Source organism: Pongo pygmaeus, chromosome 10, assembly GCF_028885625.2.
Source record: "Pongo pygmaeus isolate AG05252 chromosome 10, NHGRI_mPonPyg2-v2.0_pri, whole genome shotgun sequence".
In the NCBI taxonomy this organism is placed as follows: domain Eukaryota; kingdom Metazoa; phylum Chordata; class Mammalia; order Primates; family Hominidae; genus Pongo; species Pongo pygmaeus.
In genome coordinates, this window is record NC_072383.2 from 8,787,709 (window position 1) to 8,803,830 (window position 16,122).

Genomic DNA, 16,122 nt, shown 5'->3' on the forward strand with positions numbered 1-16,122 from the left:
TCTTGCCATCTGTAAGAAATACTACGGGTGGGGCGCGGTGGCTCACGCCTGTAATCCCAGCACTTTGGGAGGCCAAGACGGGCAGATCACGAGGTCAGGAGATCGAGACCATCCTGGCTAACACGGTGAAACCCTGTCTCTACTAAAAATACAAAAAATTAGCCGGGCGTGGTGGCGGGCGCCTGTAGTCCCAGCTACTCGGGAGGCTGAGGCAGGAGAATGGCTTAAACACAGGAGGCGGCTTGCAGTGAGCCGAGATCGTGCCACTGCACTTCAGCGTGGGCGACAGAGTAAGACTCCGTCTTAAAAAAAAAAAAAAAAAAAAAAAAGAAGAAACACTACATACTTCTCCAAAAGATTGGGGAGGTGAGCTTGGTTTGGATCTTTGGCCAGAAATACATTCAACTTCATCCCTTTGCCACCATTCTCTCAGAGACTTGACATTAAACATGAAGATGAGAATATCAGGTGCCTAGATCTTTATACATCTGGTTTCCCTCTGCAGGCGTGGAGGCCAATGCCACTCAGAATATCTACATTTCTCCACAAATGGGATCAATGACCTTTGAAGACACCAGCAATTTTTACCATCCAAATTTCCCCTTCAGTGGGAAGGTATGTTAAAACTTTTCTCTGCATAGACAAAAAAATGCATAACTATCTACTTTGCCTCCTTCCTGCAGCCGTTGCCATGTAGCTAACTTAGTGCTGTTCCAAGTACATTACGTGTGTTCACTTTAATCTTTACAATAATGCAATGAGGCAGACACTATATTGGCCACATTTTATGGATAACGAGACAGGCAACAGAGGCTAAGTGATTTTTCCAAGGTTATCAGCAAATAGATGGGAACTATGACCAAATCCAGGAAGCCTGCCTCCGGGGTATACACTCTCCACCCGCTATGCTGTGCTGCCCCTAATCCCATAGAAGAAGTGCCTTGAATATTAATGACACCTTAGGGGTCTTTCTAATGCCAGGGGCTGATCTTCTAATGTCTAAATCTTCATATTTAAGAGCTGCAGGGTTTCTAGAGAAATCATCCAGCCTGGTCTCCTGCATCTAGGCAAGGTTAATATGAAACTTTCCTTGACAGCCATGTATAGCTCTGTAAGCAATTTTGTTTTTCTTTCTGTTTTTTTTTGTTTTGTTTTGAGACAGAGTTTTGCTCTTGTTGCCCAGCCTGGAGTGCAATGGCGCGATCTCTGTTCACCACAACCTCTACCTCCCAGGTTCAGGCGATTCTCCTGTCTCAGCCTCCCGAGTAGCTGGGATTACAGGCATGTGCCCCCATGCCTGGCTAATTTTGTATTTTTAGTAGAGATGGGGTTTCTCCATGTTGGTCAGGCTGGTCTTGAACTCCTGACCTCAGGTGATCCGTCCACCTGGGCCTCCCAAAGTGCTGGGATTACAGGAGTGAGCCACTGTGCCCAACCAGCAATTTTCTTTAGAGATTTTAAAATTTCCGGCAGGGCATGGTGGCTCACGGCTCACATCTGCAGTCCTAGCACTTTGGGAGGCTGAGGTGGGCAGATCACTTGAGACCAAGAGTTCGAGACCAGCCTGGCCAACATGGTGAAACCTTGTCTCTACTAAAAATACAAAAATTAGCCAGGCATGGTGGCGCATGCCTATAATCCCAGCTACTTGAGAGTCTGAGGCACGAGAGTTGCTTGAACACAGGAGGCAGAGGGTGCAGTGGGCTAAGATCATGCCACTGCACTCCAGCCTGGGCAATAGAGTGAGACTGTCTCAAAAAAAAAAAAAGATAAATACATAATTAAATTTTCTTTGTTAGTGTTTTCTTTCTGATATCTAACTGAATTTCCCTCTTGTTCAGCTTATCTTTCTTTACTTCTTGTACAACTGGTCCACACAATAATATTGCACACATAGAGATGCACTTATTCCTCAGTTATCATTTCTCTAGACCAAGGGTGGGTGCAAATTATTTTTAGAGCCTAAGGATTACACAATTTGGGAGGGTAGGGGATTCCCTTTAAGAAAAAGAAAGCAAAATAGACTCGGCGCAATGGCTCACGCCTGTAATCCCAGCACTTTGGGAAGCTGAGGCAGGTGAATCACGAGGTCAGGAGTTCGAGACCAGCCTGACCAACATGGTGAAAACCCGTCTCTACTAAAAATACAAAAATTAGCCAGGTATGGTGGCACAGGCCTATAGTCCCAGCTACTCGGGAGGCTGAGGCAGGAGAATCGCTTGAACCCAGGAGGTGGAGGTTGCAGTGAGCCGAGATCATCCCACTGCACTCCAGCCTGGGCAACAGACTGAGACTCCATCTCAAAAAAAAAAAAAAGAGAAAGGAGGGAAGGAAAGAAGGAAGGAAAGAAAGAAAGAAAAAAGAAAGCAAAACAATGTGCAGAACCTTTGAAGGAGCCTGTGCAAATGAAGAGCCCTAAAGCTTCATTAGCCACTGGCAAATCTAGCTCTGCTCTGGGCTGTTACTTGTGTTTGTTTTTCGGTTCCTCACAGATCCTAGTTCAAAAGCTTGAATCACATTTATCTTTTTCAGGACTCTTCCCTGAAATGTATTCTTAGAAATTCTGTTATTACTTTCAGTGCCAAAAACCGCAATTAGTTTGCACCAACCTAATATTTCACTTTACCTCATACTCAAGCTTACTCCAAACCTCATTCTGATCCATAATGACCTTTGTCCTTCAGATAAGAGTTAGGGGCCATGATGACTCCCTCCTCAAGAACCATCTAGTGTTTCTGGTGATTTATGGCACAAATGGAACCTTCAACCAGACCCTGGTTACTGACAACAATGGCCTGGCTCCCTTTACCTTGGAGACATCCAGTTGGAATGGGACAGATGTTTCTCTGGAGGTAAGAATGGACGGAGGACTAGCTTCCTAGAAAGGAAGGCTTCCCTGAAGGAAAACTTCAGAATTTCCCTGTTTCCTATCCTCCCCTCTGCTTGGAATTACATCTCTGTCACTCACAAGTCCTGCTCCCCAGTTGACAAAAAGTTTTCCTTAGATGCCTTCTGTTTTTAATATCAATCAAATAAATAGTCCTTACTTAGATGAAAACTACTATTTCTACTAATACATCTTTTAACTTACCCCCATCTCTATCTGATCCTATCTATATATGAAGTTAGAGTAGGGAGGAAAAGGTGACTCAGAGTCTTTTTCTTTCTCTTTCCCCTTTCCCTCCCCTCATTACTTAATAAAAACAGCAAACAAGAGAACTCTAGATTCTAGATAACTTATAAGTATCAATTATCAACTGCCACAACAATGCTTCTTATCAAACAGCTAAAAACTTCAGTATCGTGCAACAGAACGCATTCACTGCTTGTGCATCTGGGGCATTCAGTCAGGCAGCTCTGCTGATTTTGATTACCAGACCTGTCTGCAGATCGGCTGGCCGTAAGCTGGTGCTCCACATGCCTCTCATGCAGGAGCCAGCTAGCCCAGATATATTCTCACGGCAGTGATGAGGTGCAAGTGCAAAAGCTGATGTTCAGGGCTTTTCCAAACCTCTGTATATTGCATATGATTTTTTTTTTTTTGAGACAGAGTCTCGCTGTGTTGCCCAGGCTGGAGTGCAGTGGTGTGATCTCAGCTCACTGCAAGCTCCACCTCCTGGGTTCACGCCATTCTCCTGCCTCAGCCTCCCCGAGTAGCTGGGACTACAGGCGCCCGCCACCACGCCTGGCTAATTTTTTGTATTTTTAGTAGAGACGGGGTTTCACTGTATTAGCCAGGATGGTCTCGATCTCCTGACCTCGTGATCCGCCCGCCTTGGCCTCCCAAAGTGCTGGGATTACAGGCGTGAGCCACCGCGCCCAGCCCCTGTTGCATATGTTAACACCCCATTCCCAGCAAATCACACAGTGGGCCCACAGTCAGACTAGGAGGGTACTGGAAGACTACATGCTAAAGGATGTTGATCTCAGAGGGGGTGGGGTGTGTGTGAGGAATTGGAGCCATTAATGAGATCGTTCAACCATAGCACTTAATCAAACACATACTACTTGCCTTGTGGCTAATTTGACTATTTCTTTACTCTAGGCATGACTCAGTTACTCAGAAATAGTTACTTTTCAATCTTAGTGTCTTCTGTACCTAGTTTTCTTATACCTGAAATATAATCTTTGATTTCTATATAATCTAAGTCATGTTCATCTATCCCAGGAATATCTGTGAAGATACATCACCCACAATTTCCCCTCACTTAGTAACTATAATTCAGCCCTTCTGTCACTCTCCTACATACCAAAATATTGCTGTACACAACTACGTTTATGGATTCTTCGTCCATCCTTGGCTGGACGGCTAATGAAACACCCACAGGCCATTCTCAGGCAGTGAAGATTGGAGAGAAAGCGCTCTATTTGAAAACCGTAACAAGTCTGTGTGGTTTCTATGGTTGGGGCACATGCTACAATTCTCTGTCTCTCTTTTACTCTTAGGGAAAGTTTCAAATGGAAGACTTAGTATATAATCCTGAACAAGTGCCACGTTACTACCAAAATGCCTACCTGCACCTGCAACCCTTCTACAACACAACCCGCAGCTTCCTTGGCATCCACCGGCTAAATGGCCCCTTGAAATGTGGCCAGCCCCAGGAAGTGCTGGTGGATTATTACATCGACCCAGCTGATGCAAGCCCTGACCAGGAGATCAGCTTCTCCTACTATGTGAGACCGGGAAACGGGGATGGGTGAGAGTACGCTGGGAAGGAAAGAGAATGAGAAGAGTCAGCCAGGGGAGTACCTAGGCTATCTGAATTGCAGATGCACATCTAATTAAAAACAATTTAAAAGCCACACTAAAAAAGTAAAAGAACAGTTGGCATTAATTTTAAGTATATTTTTATTTAACCCATTATATCCAAAATATTAATATTTTAACATGAAAGCCATATATAAAGTTTTAATAGATATTTTACATTCTTGTTTCAACTGCATCTTTGAAACTCAGTGTGTATTTTACACTTAAAGCGTATCTCAGTTTGGACTGAGCACATTTCAAGTGTTCAATATTCCCATGCTATGAGATACTGCGTGGGCCAGTATAGGTGTAAGAGATGGAAAACACTGGGGGAAGAAAGAGATTCTGAGCAGGAACACAGGAAAATTGTGTGGGAAAATAAAATGACGAATTACCTGAGAAAATAGTGCTGGCCAGGACCAAAAAACAGAAAACAAAAAAAAAACCAAACAACAACTGGGTGGTTGGGAGGGAGAGTGGGGAGGCCATGGGACTCAGGATACTTTTTTTTCTTTTTTTTTTTTTTTAATTTATATGAGACAAGATTTCGCCATGTTGGCCAGGCTGGTCTTGAACTCCTGACCGCAGGTGATCCACCCACCTCGGCCTCCCAAAGTGCTGGGACTGCAGGCGTGAGCCACCGCGCCCAGCCAGGATACATTTCATTCTCTGTTCCATTGGTCAATATTATCAAATAGATGATATGGGGTTAAATTCACATTGATAGCAGCCTCATTGGGGAAATAAAATCATAACTTGGTAGCCTGAAAGCAATGTAGAAGGATAAGCAGCTTTCCTGTCACCTTGGTGACAGTCAGGAGTAGAATGGAAACCTCAGGTTTGATGGCTTGGAGCCTCTTTGTTCCCTTATCCTCCTCTCGGTTATGAGAGACTTTCTCCCCTCTGGATCATTGCAGTAGCTTCTATGGTTTCAGTGTAGTCATTAAGTGAAAAAAAAAAAAATCATCCTAATACAACGAAAAGAGAAAAGATAGGTGGGAAATAACAAGTCCAGGTGATAACGTGGGCTCTGTCTTCAGGACCGAAGTGTGGGGAGGTGTAGGAGAAAAGTGAAGTTGGGGCTGAGCCACGTGGAATGGCTAATGCGGGGCAGGTGTCGGAGGAACAGACCACGGAGCCCTGCAGGAGCATGAGAGAAGAGCCTGCTTACAAACAAGATCACTGAGTTCTGTTTCAAGTGAGAGTGGACAAGGAAGGGGGAGTTAGAAGAGGAGATTTCTCCTCTAGAGGGTTCAATGTCAGAAGGGCTCAGGGTGGTTTAGGATGAAATTATTTCCACTGAATTTTAAATTGAGCTGTAATTAGAAAACACTTATGAGGATAGATTTTCGCTGACTTTATGTTACAAGGATTATAAGAAAATAAAATTTGGAGATCTTCAAGAAATGGCAGACAGTTAACTATGGTGAGGAACAATTTCTATGCTGTCAGACTCCTCCCATCCACCTGCGTGGTTCTCAGCCAGACCTCCAACTGCAGGAGGAGCCACCAGGACCCGCTGGCAGCATCCTGCATTTGTCAAGCTAGTGGATGCTGGGTGAGGTATTGACCCGGGCGCTGAACTGTGAAAGGAACCTCTTCTCATGAAGGCATGCAGAGATGCTCTGGAAGTTGGTCCAAGGTGAAATTACTGTAACTTCTGTGCAGTTGATTCTTTTCTTTTCTTCTTTAGTTAATAGGGAAAGGAAGTTTGGTGATGGAGGGCCAGAAACACCTGAACTCTAAGAAGAAAGGTGAGTGTACATGCCTTTCCTGGAAGCAAACAGGATATTTTTAAATTCCAGAAAACAATTCTTGGCCAGGCACGGTGACTCACGCCTGTAATCCCAGCACTTTGGGAGGCCGAGGCGGGCGGATCACGAGGTCAGGAGATCGAGACCATTCTGGCCAACATGGTGAAACCCGTCTCTACTAAAAATACAAAAAAAATTAGCCGGACGTGGGGGCGGGTGCCTGTAGTCCCAGCTACTCAGGAGGCTGAGGCAGGAGAATGGTGTGAACCCGGGAGGCGGAGCTTGCAGTGAGCCGAGATCGCGCCACTGCACTCCAGCCTGGGCGACAGAGCGAGACTCCGTCTCAAAAAAAAAACAGAAGTAATGGAATTGGAGCACTAACAGTCATCACAGGAGAAGAGAAAAACGAGAACTTGCAACATGGTGCCTGCACTGGCTCAATGAAAAGTGCGCATGGTTAGATGCCGTTGGTAGGTGAACGTGCATTCTGATTTTCCTGTATATTCCCTCTTCTCTTTCAGGACTGAAAGGCTCCTTCTCTCTCTCACTGACCTTCACGTCGAGACTGGCCCCTGATCCCTCTCTGCTGATCTATACCATTTTCCCCAGTGGAGGTGTTGTAGCTGACAAAATTCAGTTCTCAGTCGAGATGTGCTTTGACAATCAGGTAAAATGATAGCAGAGAAGGGTGAAGACAGAAGTTGGGCATAGAGAAAGATCTTGTGTGTGCTGTGGTTGGAGACAAGACAGGTCAGGGAAAGAAGATAATATTGACATTGGATGTTGTATTATATTTATATCTTTAGTGTTTGGGGTTTGTGTTGAAATCCATCTCTCTCCTACTTTTTCTTTTAAAAAGTCATGCTGGCTGAGGTGCAGTGGCTCACTCCTGTAATCCCAGTGCTTTGGGAGGCCAAGGCAGAGGGATTTCTTTAGGTCAAGGGTTCAAGACCAGCCTGGACAACATAGCAAGATCCTGTCTGTACAAAAAAATTTTTAAATTAGCTGGGTGTGCAGCACTTTGGGAGGCCGAGGTTGGTGGATCACCTGATGTCAGGAATTCAAGACCAGCCTGGCTAACATGGTAAAATCCTGTCTCTACTAAAAATACAAAAATTTGCCAAGCATGGTGGCAGGTGCCTGCAATCCCAGCTACTTGGGAGGCTGAGGCAGGAGAATTGCGTGAACCCAGGAGATGGAGGTTGCAGTGAGCTAAGATCACACCATTATACTCCAGCCTGAGTGACAGAGTGAGACTCTATCTCAAAAAAAAAAAAGAAAAAAAAAAATTAGCTGGGTGTGGTGATGCACACCTGTAGTCCCAGCTAGTCGGAAGGCTGAAGCAGGAGTATCGCTTGAGCCTAGGAGTTCAAGGCTGCAGAGCGAGACCCTGTCTCTCTCTCGTTCTCTTTTTTTTTTTTTTTTTTTGAGACAGAGTTTTGTTCTTGTTGCCCAGGCTGGAGTGCAATGGTGCGATCCTGGCTCACTGCAACCTCTGCCTCCTGGGTTCAAGTGATTCTCTTGCCTCAGAGTGCCGAGTAGCTGGGATTACAGGTGTGCACCACCATGCCTGGCTATTTTTTTTTTTTTTTTTTTGTATTTTTAGTAGAGACGGGGTTTCACCATGTTAGCCAGGCTAGTCTTGAACTCCTGACCTCAGGTCATTCACCTGCCTTGGCCTCCCAAAGTGCTGGGATTACTGGCGTGACCCTGTCTGTATTTAAAAAAAAAGCCATACTGGGAATCCACATGTTCCATATAGCTATTCCACATGTCCTCTCTACTTTTTGTCTTCTAAACTTTCTCTGTCCTACTGTGCTGCTCACGTTTCCCAACTCTATCATGGCATACAAGTCCTGAAGAGCTAGATTTTACAAAGAAAGGTAAGTACAGAAGTGAAAGAATGGGTTGGATGTCATAGATGGGGCATATTTGCTGATGACCGAAATTATGTTTTTTCTCCTCCTTTCCAGGCTGACCTGATCCCCAAGTTATACTTTTCCCTTCCCCAGGTTTCCCTTGGCTTCTCTCCCTCCCAGCAGCTTCCAGGAGCAGAAGTGGAGCTACAGCTGCAGGCAGCTCCCGGATCCCTGTGTGCACTCCGGGCGGTGGATGCGAGTGTCTTACTGCTTAGGCCAGAGACAGAGCTGAGCAACCGCTCTGTGAGTAACTGTCTGCTGGCAGAGTGGGTGAAGGGAGTTGATGGAGAAGACAATTAAGAGATAGGTTTCAGGCAGGGGAGAGAAAGTCTTAGGGAAATAATATACTGCCATAAGGTGGTAAAAAGGCTGGTGTAAAAATGAAGTTAGAAAGGGTAAGAGGGCTGGGCGCGGTGGCTCACGCCTGTAATCCCAACACTTTGTGAGGCCAAGGCGGGCAGATCACCTGAGGTCGGGAGTTTGAGACCAGCCTGACCAACATGGAGAAACTCTGTCTCTACTAAAAATCCAAAAAAAAAAAAAAAAAAAAAAAAAATTAACCGGGCGTGGTAGTGCATGCTTGTAATCCTGGGGAAGCTGAGGCAGGAGACTCACTTGAACCCGGGAGGCGGAGGTTGCAGTGAGCCGAGATCGCGTCATTGCCCTCCAGCCTGGGCAAAAAGAGCAAAACTCCATCTCAAAAAAACAAAAACAAAAAAAGAAAGGGTAAGAGAAAGGCATGGTTAGTATGAATGCAGAGACAAGAAAAGAGAATGAGCCTGTAATCCCAGAACTTTAGGAGACTGAGGCGGGCGGATCAGTTCAGGTCTGGGGTTCAAGACCAACCTGACCAACATGGTGAAACCCCGTCTCTACTAAAAATACAAAAATTAGCCGGGTGTGGTGGCCGGCGCCTGTAATCCCAACTACTCAGGAGGCTGAGGCAGAATTGCTTGAACGGGGAGGCAGAGGTTGCAGTGAGCTGAGATTGTCCCACTGCACTCCAACCTGGGTGACAGAGCAAGACTCCATCTCAAACAAAAAAAAAAGAGAAAGAATGAAATAGGGGATAGGATTATGAAAAAATAGGTGAGATAGAGGTTAAAGTTTTAGAAAGTGAGAAAGGGAATTATGACAGAATAAATATAAAAATAATTCTGGAGTAATAAAGAGAAATGACACAGGAGTAGTGAACTGAGCACCAGAATCTGAGAGAAGTTTGTCAGCTGATGTCACTATATCAATGCTTTATTTCCTCTCCCCATCTTGTCCCAGGTCTATAGGATGTTTCCATTCTGGTATGGCCACTACCCCTATCAAGTGGCTGAGTATGATCAGTGTCCAGTGTCTGGCCCATGGGACTTTCCTCAGCCCCTCATTGACCCAGTGCCCCAAGGGCATTCGAGCCAGCATTCCGTCATCTGGAGGCCCTGGTTCTCTGAAGGCACGGACCTTTTCAGCTTTTTCCGGGTAGGTCTTCTTACCCATTTTGTTCTTATGGGAAAGATAGTGGTGGGAAGGGGCAAAAGAAAGTTCTTATCTAAGAAAGCAGAGAGACTCATATGGGCACTGATGGGAACAAAATCTTGAAAGAAGCTTCTGACATGTAAGGTCGCCTCTGTTGGCCCTTATGCTTGAAGAAGATGTCCAATTGCATTGAAGAGAACCACTGTGAGAGCGTATAGACCTAGTCTTCCTCTTTTTGTTGTCCCCAGACACTGATTTTCATGAGATCAATCAGGAGGGAAAATTAGGAAAGGTAGACCAGAGGTCTCTTATCATTATTATAAAAAATAATTTGCACCTATTCTATGAGCAGGATTTGGGATGCTGTGTGACCCAAGTCTGACCAGGAGGTCCCTGAGGTCAGGAACTAGGTCTTGTTCATCTTTGTATTCTCTGTAATGCCTGACCCCTGATACTGCTCATTGTATTTTTGTTGAATTGAGTATGCTGATATGGTCCCTACCCTCAGCACGTTCAGAGTGTAAGTCAAATAATAAGGACACAGTGAATAATATTGGAAGAACCATTAAATGTATGTAATGATGAAATAAGTTTAACTGAAAGCCTTTCATGCTAGCTGGAACAGAAGCCAACCAGTCTCAGTGGCTGAGTTTCAGGTAAGAACACCCAGGTTCACCATTAATTCAAAAAGAATGTTTTGTTTCATCTCTTTGATGGTGGAATTCCTAGACAGTAGCCCTTGTAGTTGGGGAAGGGACCACCTTAATACTTATTTCTCTGATGCCTATCAGGACATGGGTCTGAAAATACTGTCCAATGCCAAAATCAAGAAGCCAGTAGATTGCAGTCACAGATCTCCAGAATACAGCACTGCTATGGGTGGTAAGCACCTCTGTGGTCTGTGGATTCTCTGAGATGTTAACAGTCCTGGAACTCTGCAGATTTCCTCTTTGCCTCCTGTTCTTGCACTGAGCCTCCAGCCCGAGAATGCTAATGGGTTGTGGGTCACAGATGGCAGGACAGTTTCCCAAGGGTTCTGTCTCTGGGGAGAGCTTTTGAAGCCTGAAGCTTATGTATCCATTCCCTGGCCAAACCTCCTTGGCTATCACTTGCCTCGATGCCCTTTGTGACTAGTTAGTTCCTCTTTGGTCCTTCCTCCTTGCCTCTGACTGGATGTTCTCTGCTTCCCTCTAAATTTCTTTCTAGTAATCCCTCCATCCCAATTTACGCCACAACAAGAAGTCTCCTATTTCCTAAAGTTTTCGTATTCTCAGTTTCATCAGCAGGTGGTGGTCATCCAGAGGCTTTTGAGTCATCAACTTCTTCACGTCGAGCAGAGGATTCTCAGGTCCGCCAGTACTTCCCGGAGACCTGGCTCTGGGATCTGTTTCCTATTGGGTAAGTGATGACTCAAAAGTACAGTAAAGGACCAGGTGCATGGCTCACGCCTGTAATCCCAGCACTTTGGGAGGCTGAGGAGGGAGGCTCACTTGAGACCAGGAGTTCAAGACCCTCCTGGGCAACATAATGAGCTTCTGTCTCTACAAAAGAAATTAAAAAAAAAAATAGCCAGGTGGTAGTTGTGTCCTACTTGGGAAGCTGAGGTAGAAGGATCACTTGAGTCTGGGAGGTGGAGGCTGCAGTGAAGCAAGATCACATCGCTGCACTCCTGTCTGGGTGACAGAGCAAAACCCTTCTCAAAAACAACAACAACGACAACAACAACAAGCCCAGAAAAATACAGTAAGAGTCTACAATGTAGAGCCTGTAGAAAACTCAGAATCAGACGCATTCCTAATGGATCTAAATCTTAAGCAAAGAAAGCTTGATAGGGTGTGGGAATTTATTTATTTTCCTGAATTCTTTTTTCTTTCTTTTTTGAGACAGAGTCTTGCTCTGTCACCCAGGCTGGAGTGCAGTGGCACGATTTTGGCTCACTGTAGGCCTCAACCTCCTAGGTTCAAGCGATTCTTGTGCCTCAGCCTCCCAAGTAGCTGGGACTATAGGCGCATGCCACCACACCTGGCTAAGTTTTGTACTTTTAGTAGAGGCAGGGTTTTGCTATGTTGGCCAGGTAGTCTCGAGCTCCTGGCCTCAAGTGATCCGCCCACCTCGGCCTCCCAAAGTGTTGGGATTACAGGTGTGAGCCACCGCGCCTGGCCTACCTGAATTCTTAATGCATTCATATACAACCACTCAAAACAAATCCACACAATTCCACACTCACACATTGCAGGCCCTGTGTTCTCACTACAGAACCACACACATTTAAAGGTACATATTGACGTCAATTTTTGCCCACTGCTTGCATGTTCATTTTGACAAGCCCTGAGAACACGCATCCTCACAGACTCAGAGGGCACCAGCCTCTCTGTCAGATGTGCTTGCACAGAGATGCCCACCCTGACTCCCCACCATAGTCCCCCTCCTCTGTATGAGTGCAGCCTCACTCACACTGAGACTCACCTGTTCAGTTGCCTCTTTACTTCTCCCCACACAATAACAATAACAATTTTACTTCTGCAGATGAATTTGTAGCTTTTTTTTTTTGGGACAGGGTCTTGCCCTGTCACCCAGGCTGGAGTGCGGTGGTGCAATCATAGCTCACTGCAGCCTCAAACTCCTAGGCTCAAGCAATCCTCCTGCCTCAGCCTCCTAAGTAGCTGGGACTGTAGGCATGCACCACCACACCTGGCTAATTTTTAAATTTTTGGTAGAAATAGGGTCTTTCTCTGTTTCCCAGGCTGGCTTCAAACTTCTGGGCTGAAGCTATCTGCTCACCTCAGCCTCTCAAAGAGCTGGGATTACATGTGTGAGCCAGCACACCCCACCGAATTTGTGGCTTAATTCACAAATGTTCTCCTTGCCCCACGCTACCTCTGCCTCATGTTGGTCCTTGTGTTTTCACAGTAACTCGGGGAAGGAGGCGGTCCACGTCACAGTTCCTGACGCCATCACTGAGTGGAAGGCGATGAGTTTCTGCACTTCCCAGTCAAGAGGCTTCGGACTGTCACCCACTGTTGGATTAACTGCTTTCAAGCCATTCTTTGTTGACATGACTCTCCCTTACTCAGTAGTCCGTGGGGAATCCTTTCGTCTTACTGCCACCATCTTCAGTTACCTAAAGGACTGCATCAGGGTGAGAGCTGGGGATACAGGAATCAGGTGTCAGCCCTGGAATCACACCTCCCCCATAAGTTTGTCTCTAAATTGGAAGCATCCCAATTTTCCATGGGAAAGAGAGGAGATGTCGGTGTCTTGGCCCCCAGGTTTCCCCAGGCCTCTATGCGCTACCTCCTTTGTTTGTACCCTTTGTCTCTTAAACATCCTCCGTAGGTTCAGACTGACCTGGCTAAATCGCATGAGTACCAGCTAGAATCATGGGCAGATTCTCAGACCTCCAGTTGTCTCTGTGCTGATGAAGCAAAATCCTACCACTGGAACATCACAGCTGTCAAATTGGGTAAGAGAGGGAAGTGGTAGACGGGCGAGGAAAGCCTGCAGCAGAAGACCAGTGACTGAGCACTCAGTCTTTTCCTCTGCCACATCTGCTTTGCTTCCTCCTCCCTCTTTGTTTTATTTACCTCTATTTTTCTCCCTCCTAAGGCTATTATAAGTCAATACACAAACACTCTTTGATAGGTGACCAAACAAATTTATTCAAACCAGAATATTTTGAGTGTGAAAGGGAGAGCTTTTAATATTTACAGCTGGACAAGAAATACATGGTCATGTAACTAATCAAGGACTTACTATAAGAGTCCCTGGGCCAGGCACTATTCTAACTGCTTTACGTATATTAACTCGTTAAATTGATTGATTAATTAATTTTATTTCATTTATTTTTGAGAGGAAGTCTCACTCTGTTGCCCAGGCTGGAGTGCAGTGGTGCAATCTGGGCTTACTGCAACCTCCACCTCCTGGGTTCAAGTGATTCTCCTGCCAAGCCTCCCAAGTAGCTAGGATTACAGTCATGTGCCACCCCACCTGGCTAATTTTTGTATTTTTAGTAGAGGTGGGGTTTTGCCATGTTGGCCAGGCTGGTCTCAAACTCCTGACCTGAGGTGACCTGCCTGCCTCGGCCTCCCAAAATGCTGGGATTACAGGCGTAAGCCACTGCGCCTGGCCGTTTATTTTTTTTTTTTAGAGAGACAAGATCTTACTCTGTCACCTAAGCTGGAGTACAGTGGTGTGGTCATTGCTCACTGCAGCCTCAACCTCCCAGGCTCAAGCGATCCTCTCACCTAGGCCTCCAGAGTAGCTGGAACTATAGGCTTATGCCACCACCATGCCTGGCTAATTCAGTTGGCAGAGAAGGGGTCTTGCTATGTTGCCCAGGCTGCTGTCAAACTCCTGGGTTCAAGTGATTCTCCCGCCTCACCCTCCCAAAGTACTGGGATTACAAGAATGAGTCACCGCACCTTTAACTCGTTTAATCCTTACCCCCAACCCTATGGGATGTCAATCACTCATAGATTAAATCCTTGCAACTCAAAGTTTGATTTTCGTATGTATGAGTTATCTCATGCTGCTTGACAAATTATTGTAAAACTTAAGTGTCTTAAAAGGACAAACATTTATTATCAACCAGATTCTATGGGTCATTAACCTGGGCGCAGCTTAGCTGGGTACCTCTGGCTCAAGGTATCTCATGAGGTTGCAATCAAGCTGTCAGTCAGGGCTGTGGTTTCATCTGAAGACTCGACTAGGAGAGGATTGATTTTTCAAGCTCATCCCAAAGTCTCTGATCCTCACAGGCTGCTAGACTGAAGGACACAGTTCTTGACCTCAGTTTTTGGCTAGGGGCCTCACTCAGTATCTCGTAACATGAATCTCTGCTGAGCTGCCGCATCACACAATAGCTGTCTTCCCCAGAGCAAGCAGTTTGAGAAAAGGGGTGCTCCCAAGATGGAAGCTGCAGTCTTTTTTGTAACCTAATCCCAGAAGAGTCATTACTTTCGCCCTGTTCTCTTTAACAGAAGCAAGTCACTCAATCCAGCCCACACTCAATGGGATGTAAATATCAGGATGCAGGGATCTCTGAGGGCTCTTAGAGGTTACCTACCACACTGGACTAGCCTCTCTGGCATCACCTGGGAGCTTGTTAGAAATGCAGAATATGGGCCCCACCCCAGGTCTGTGGCAGCAGAATTTTCACTGTTGCAAGATCCCCATTAAAGTTTCAGAAATGCTGATCCAAATAGGAATGGACCTCACTGGTACCTCTGGCAATAGGGCTAATTGTTTCCCTTCTCCTTCTTTCTCTCAGGTCACATTAACTTTACTATTAGTACAAAGATTCTGGACAGCAATGAACCGTGTGGGGGCCAGAAGGGGTTTGTTCCCCAAAAGGGCCTGAGTGACACGCTCATCAAGCCAGTTCTCGTCAAAGTGAGTTTTTTTCAGAGGTAGAGACAGCAACCAACCGAGGGATGCTCAGCATCTCGTCTTGTTGTGAGTTAGTCTCTCACAGCAACCGTACTGCAGTCCAACCAGGCAGCTTCAACTTTCTCGTTCCCTGGCCCCTTGAACATTTGCCTAATCCACACCCAAGGCCTGTGAAAGCACCTAAAACCTGGCACATCATAGGCACTCAATGAATGTAGTTTCCCTAATTAAAATGTCTGTCTTCATCAATAGCTGCCTTTTTTGTCCCATCATGAAGCCTGTTGTCAATCTTGCCTCTTAGAAGTTGCCTAAATGTGTCTTTGGCTCTAGCGCTTGCCCAGAAAGAACTTCACAGAAAGGGCCCATCCTGGGGTTGACACAGAGTTCTTCTGAGCTTCAGTGAGAAGCTCTTCTCTGCAGTTCTGAGGGAAGCCCTGGGGACACAGTGAGGGGACTCCCTTCCCTTTCCTTTAGTGCCATCCCTCCTGACGTTCATCTTTGTTGTTTTTATCTGTGTCTCTCTTCATGCCAGCCTGAGGGAGTCCTGGTGGAGAAGACACACAGCTCATTGCTGTGCCCAAAAGGTGGGTGGACTCAGAGCAGGATTGGTGGTGAGAATTCTCTTAGAGGGCAGGAGATTTTCTTTTCATTTTTTTTTTTTGAGACGGAGTCTCGCTCCGTCATCCAGGCTGGATTGCAGTGGCACGATCTCAGCTCATTGCAACATCTGCCTCCCGGGTTCAAGTGATTCTACTGCCTCAGTCTCCTCAGTAGCTGGGACTACAGGTGCATGTCACCATGCCCAGCTAATTTTTGTATTTTTAGTAGAGACAGGGTTTCACCATAT

At 45.9% G+C, this 16,122-nt stretch overlaps 1 protein-coding gene across 1 annotated transcript in view; it reads left to right on the plus strand.

Annotated features, from left to right (window-relative positions):
• A2ML1 (alpha-2-macroglobulin like 1) overlaps positions 1-16,122 on the plus strand; it is a 53,421-nt gene that overhangs the window by 16,032 nt on the left and 21,267 nt on the right. The window contains exons 10-22 of the mRNA XM_054442298.1: positions 506-615; positions 2,685-2,852; positions 4,447-4,674; positions 6,441-6,501; positions 7,023-7,168; positions 8,514-8,663; positions 9,696-9,890; positions 10,679-10,769; positions 11,162-11,285; positions 12,798-13,026; positions 13,224-13,350; positions 15,157-15,278; positions 15,808-15,859. Coding sequence (XP_054298273.1) covers positions 506-615; positions 2,685-2,852; positions 4,447-4,674; positions 6,441-6,501; positions 7,023-7,168; positions 8,514-8,663; positions 9,696-9,890; positions 10,679-10,769; positions 11,162-11,285; positions 12,798-13,026; positions 13,224-13,350; positions 15,157-15,278; positions 15,808-15,859 — 1,803 coding nt within the window. The remainder of the gene's footprint in view (positions 1-505; positions 616-2,684; positions 2,853-4,446; positions 4,675-6,440; positions 6,502-7,022; positions 7,169-8,513; positions 8,664-9,695; positions 9,891-10,678; positions 10,770-11,161; positions 11,286-12,797; positions 13,027-13,223; positions 13,351-15,156; positions 15,279-15,807; positions 15,860-16,122) is intronic.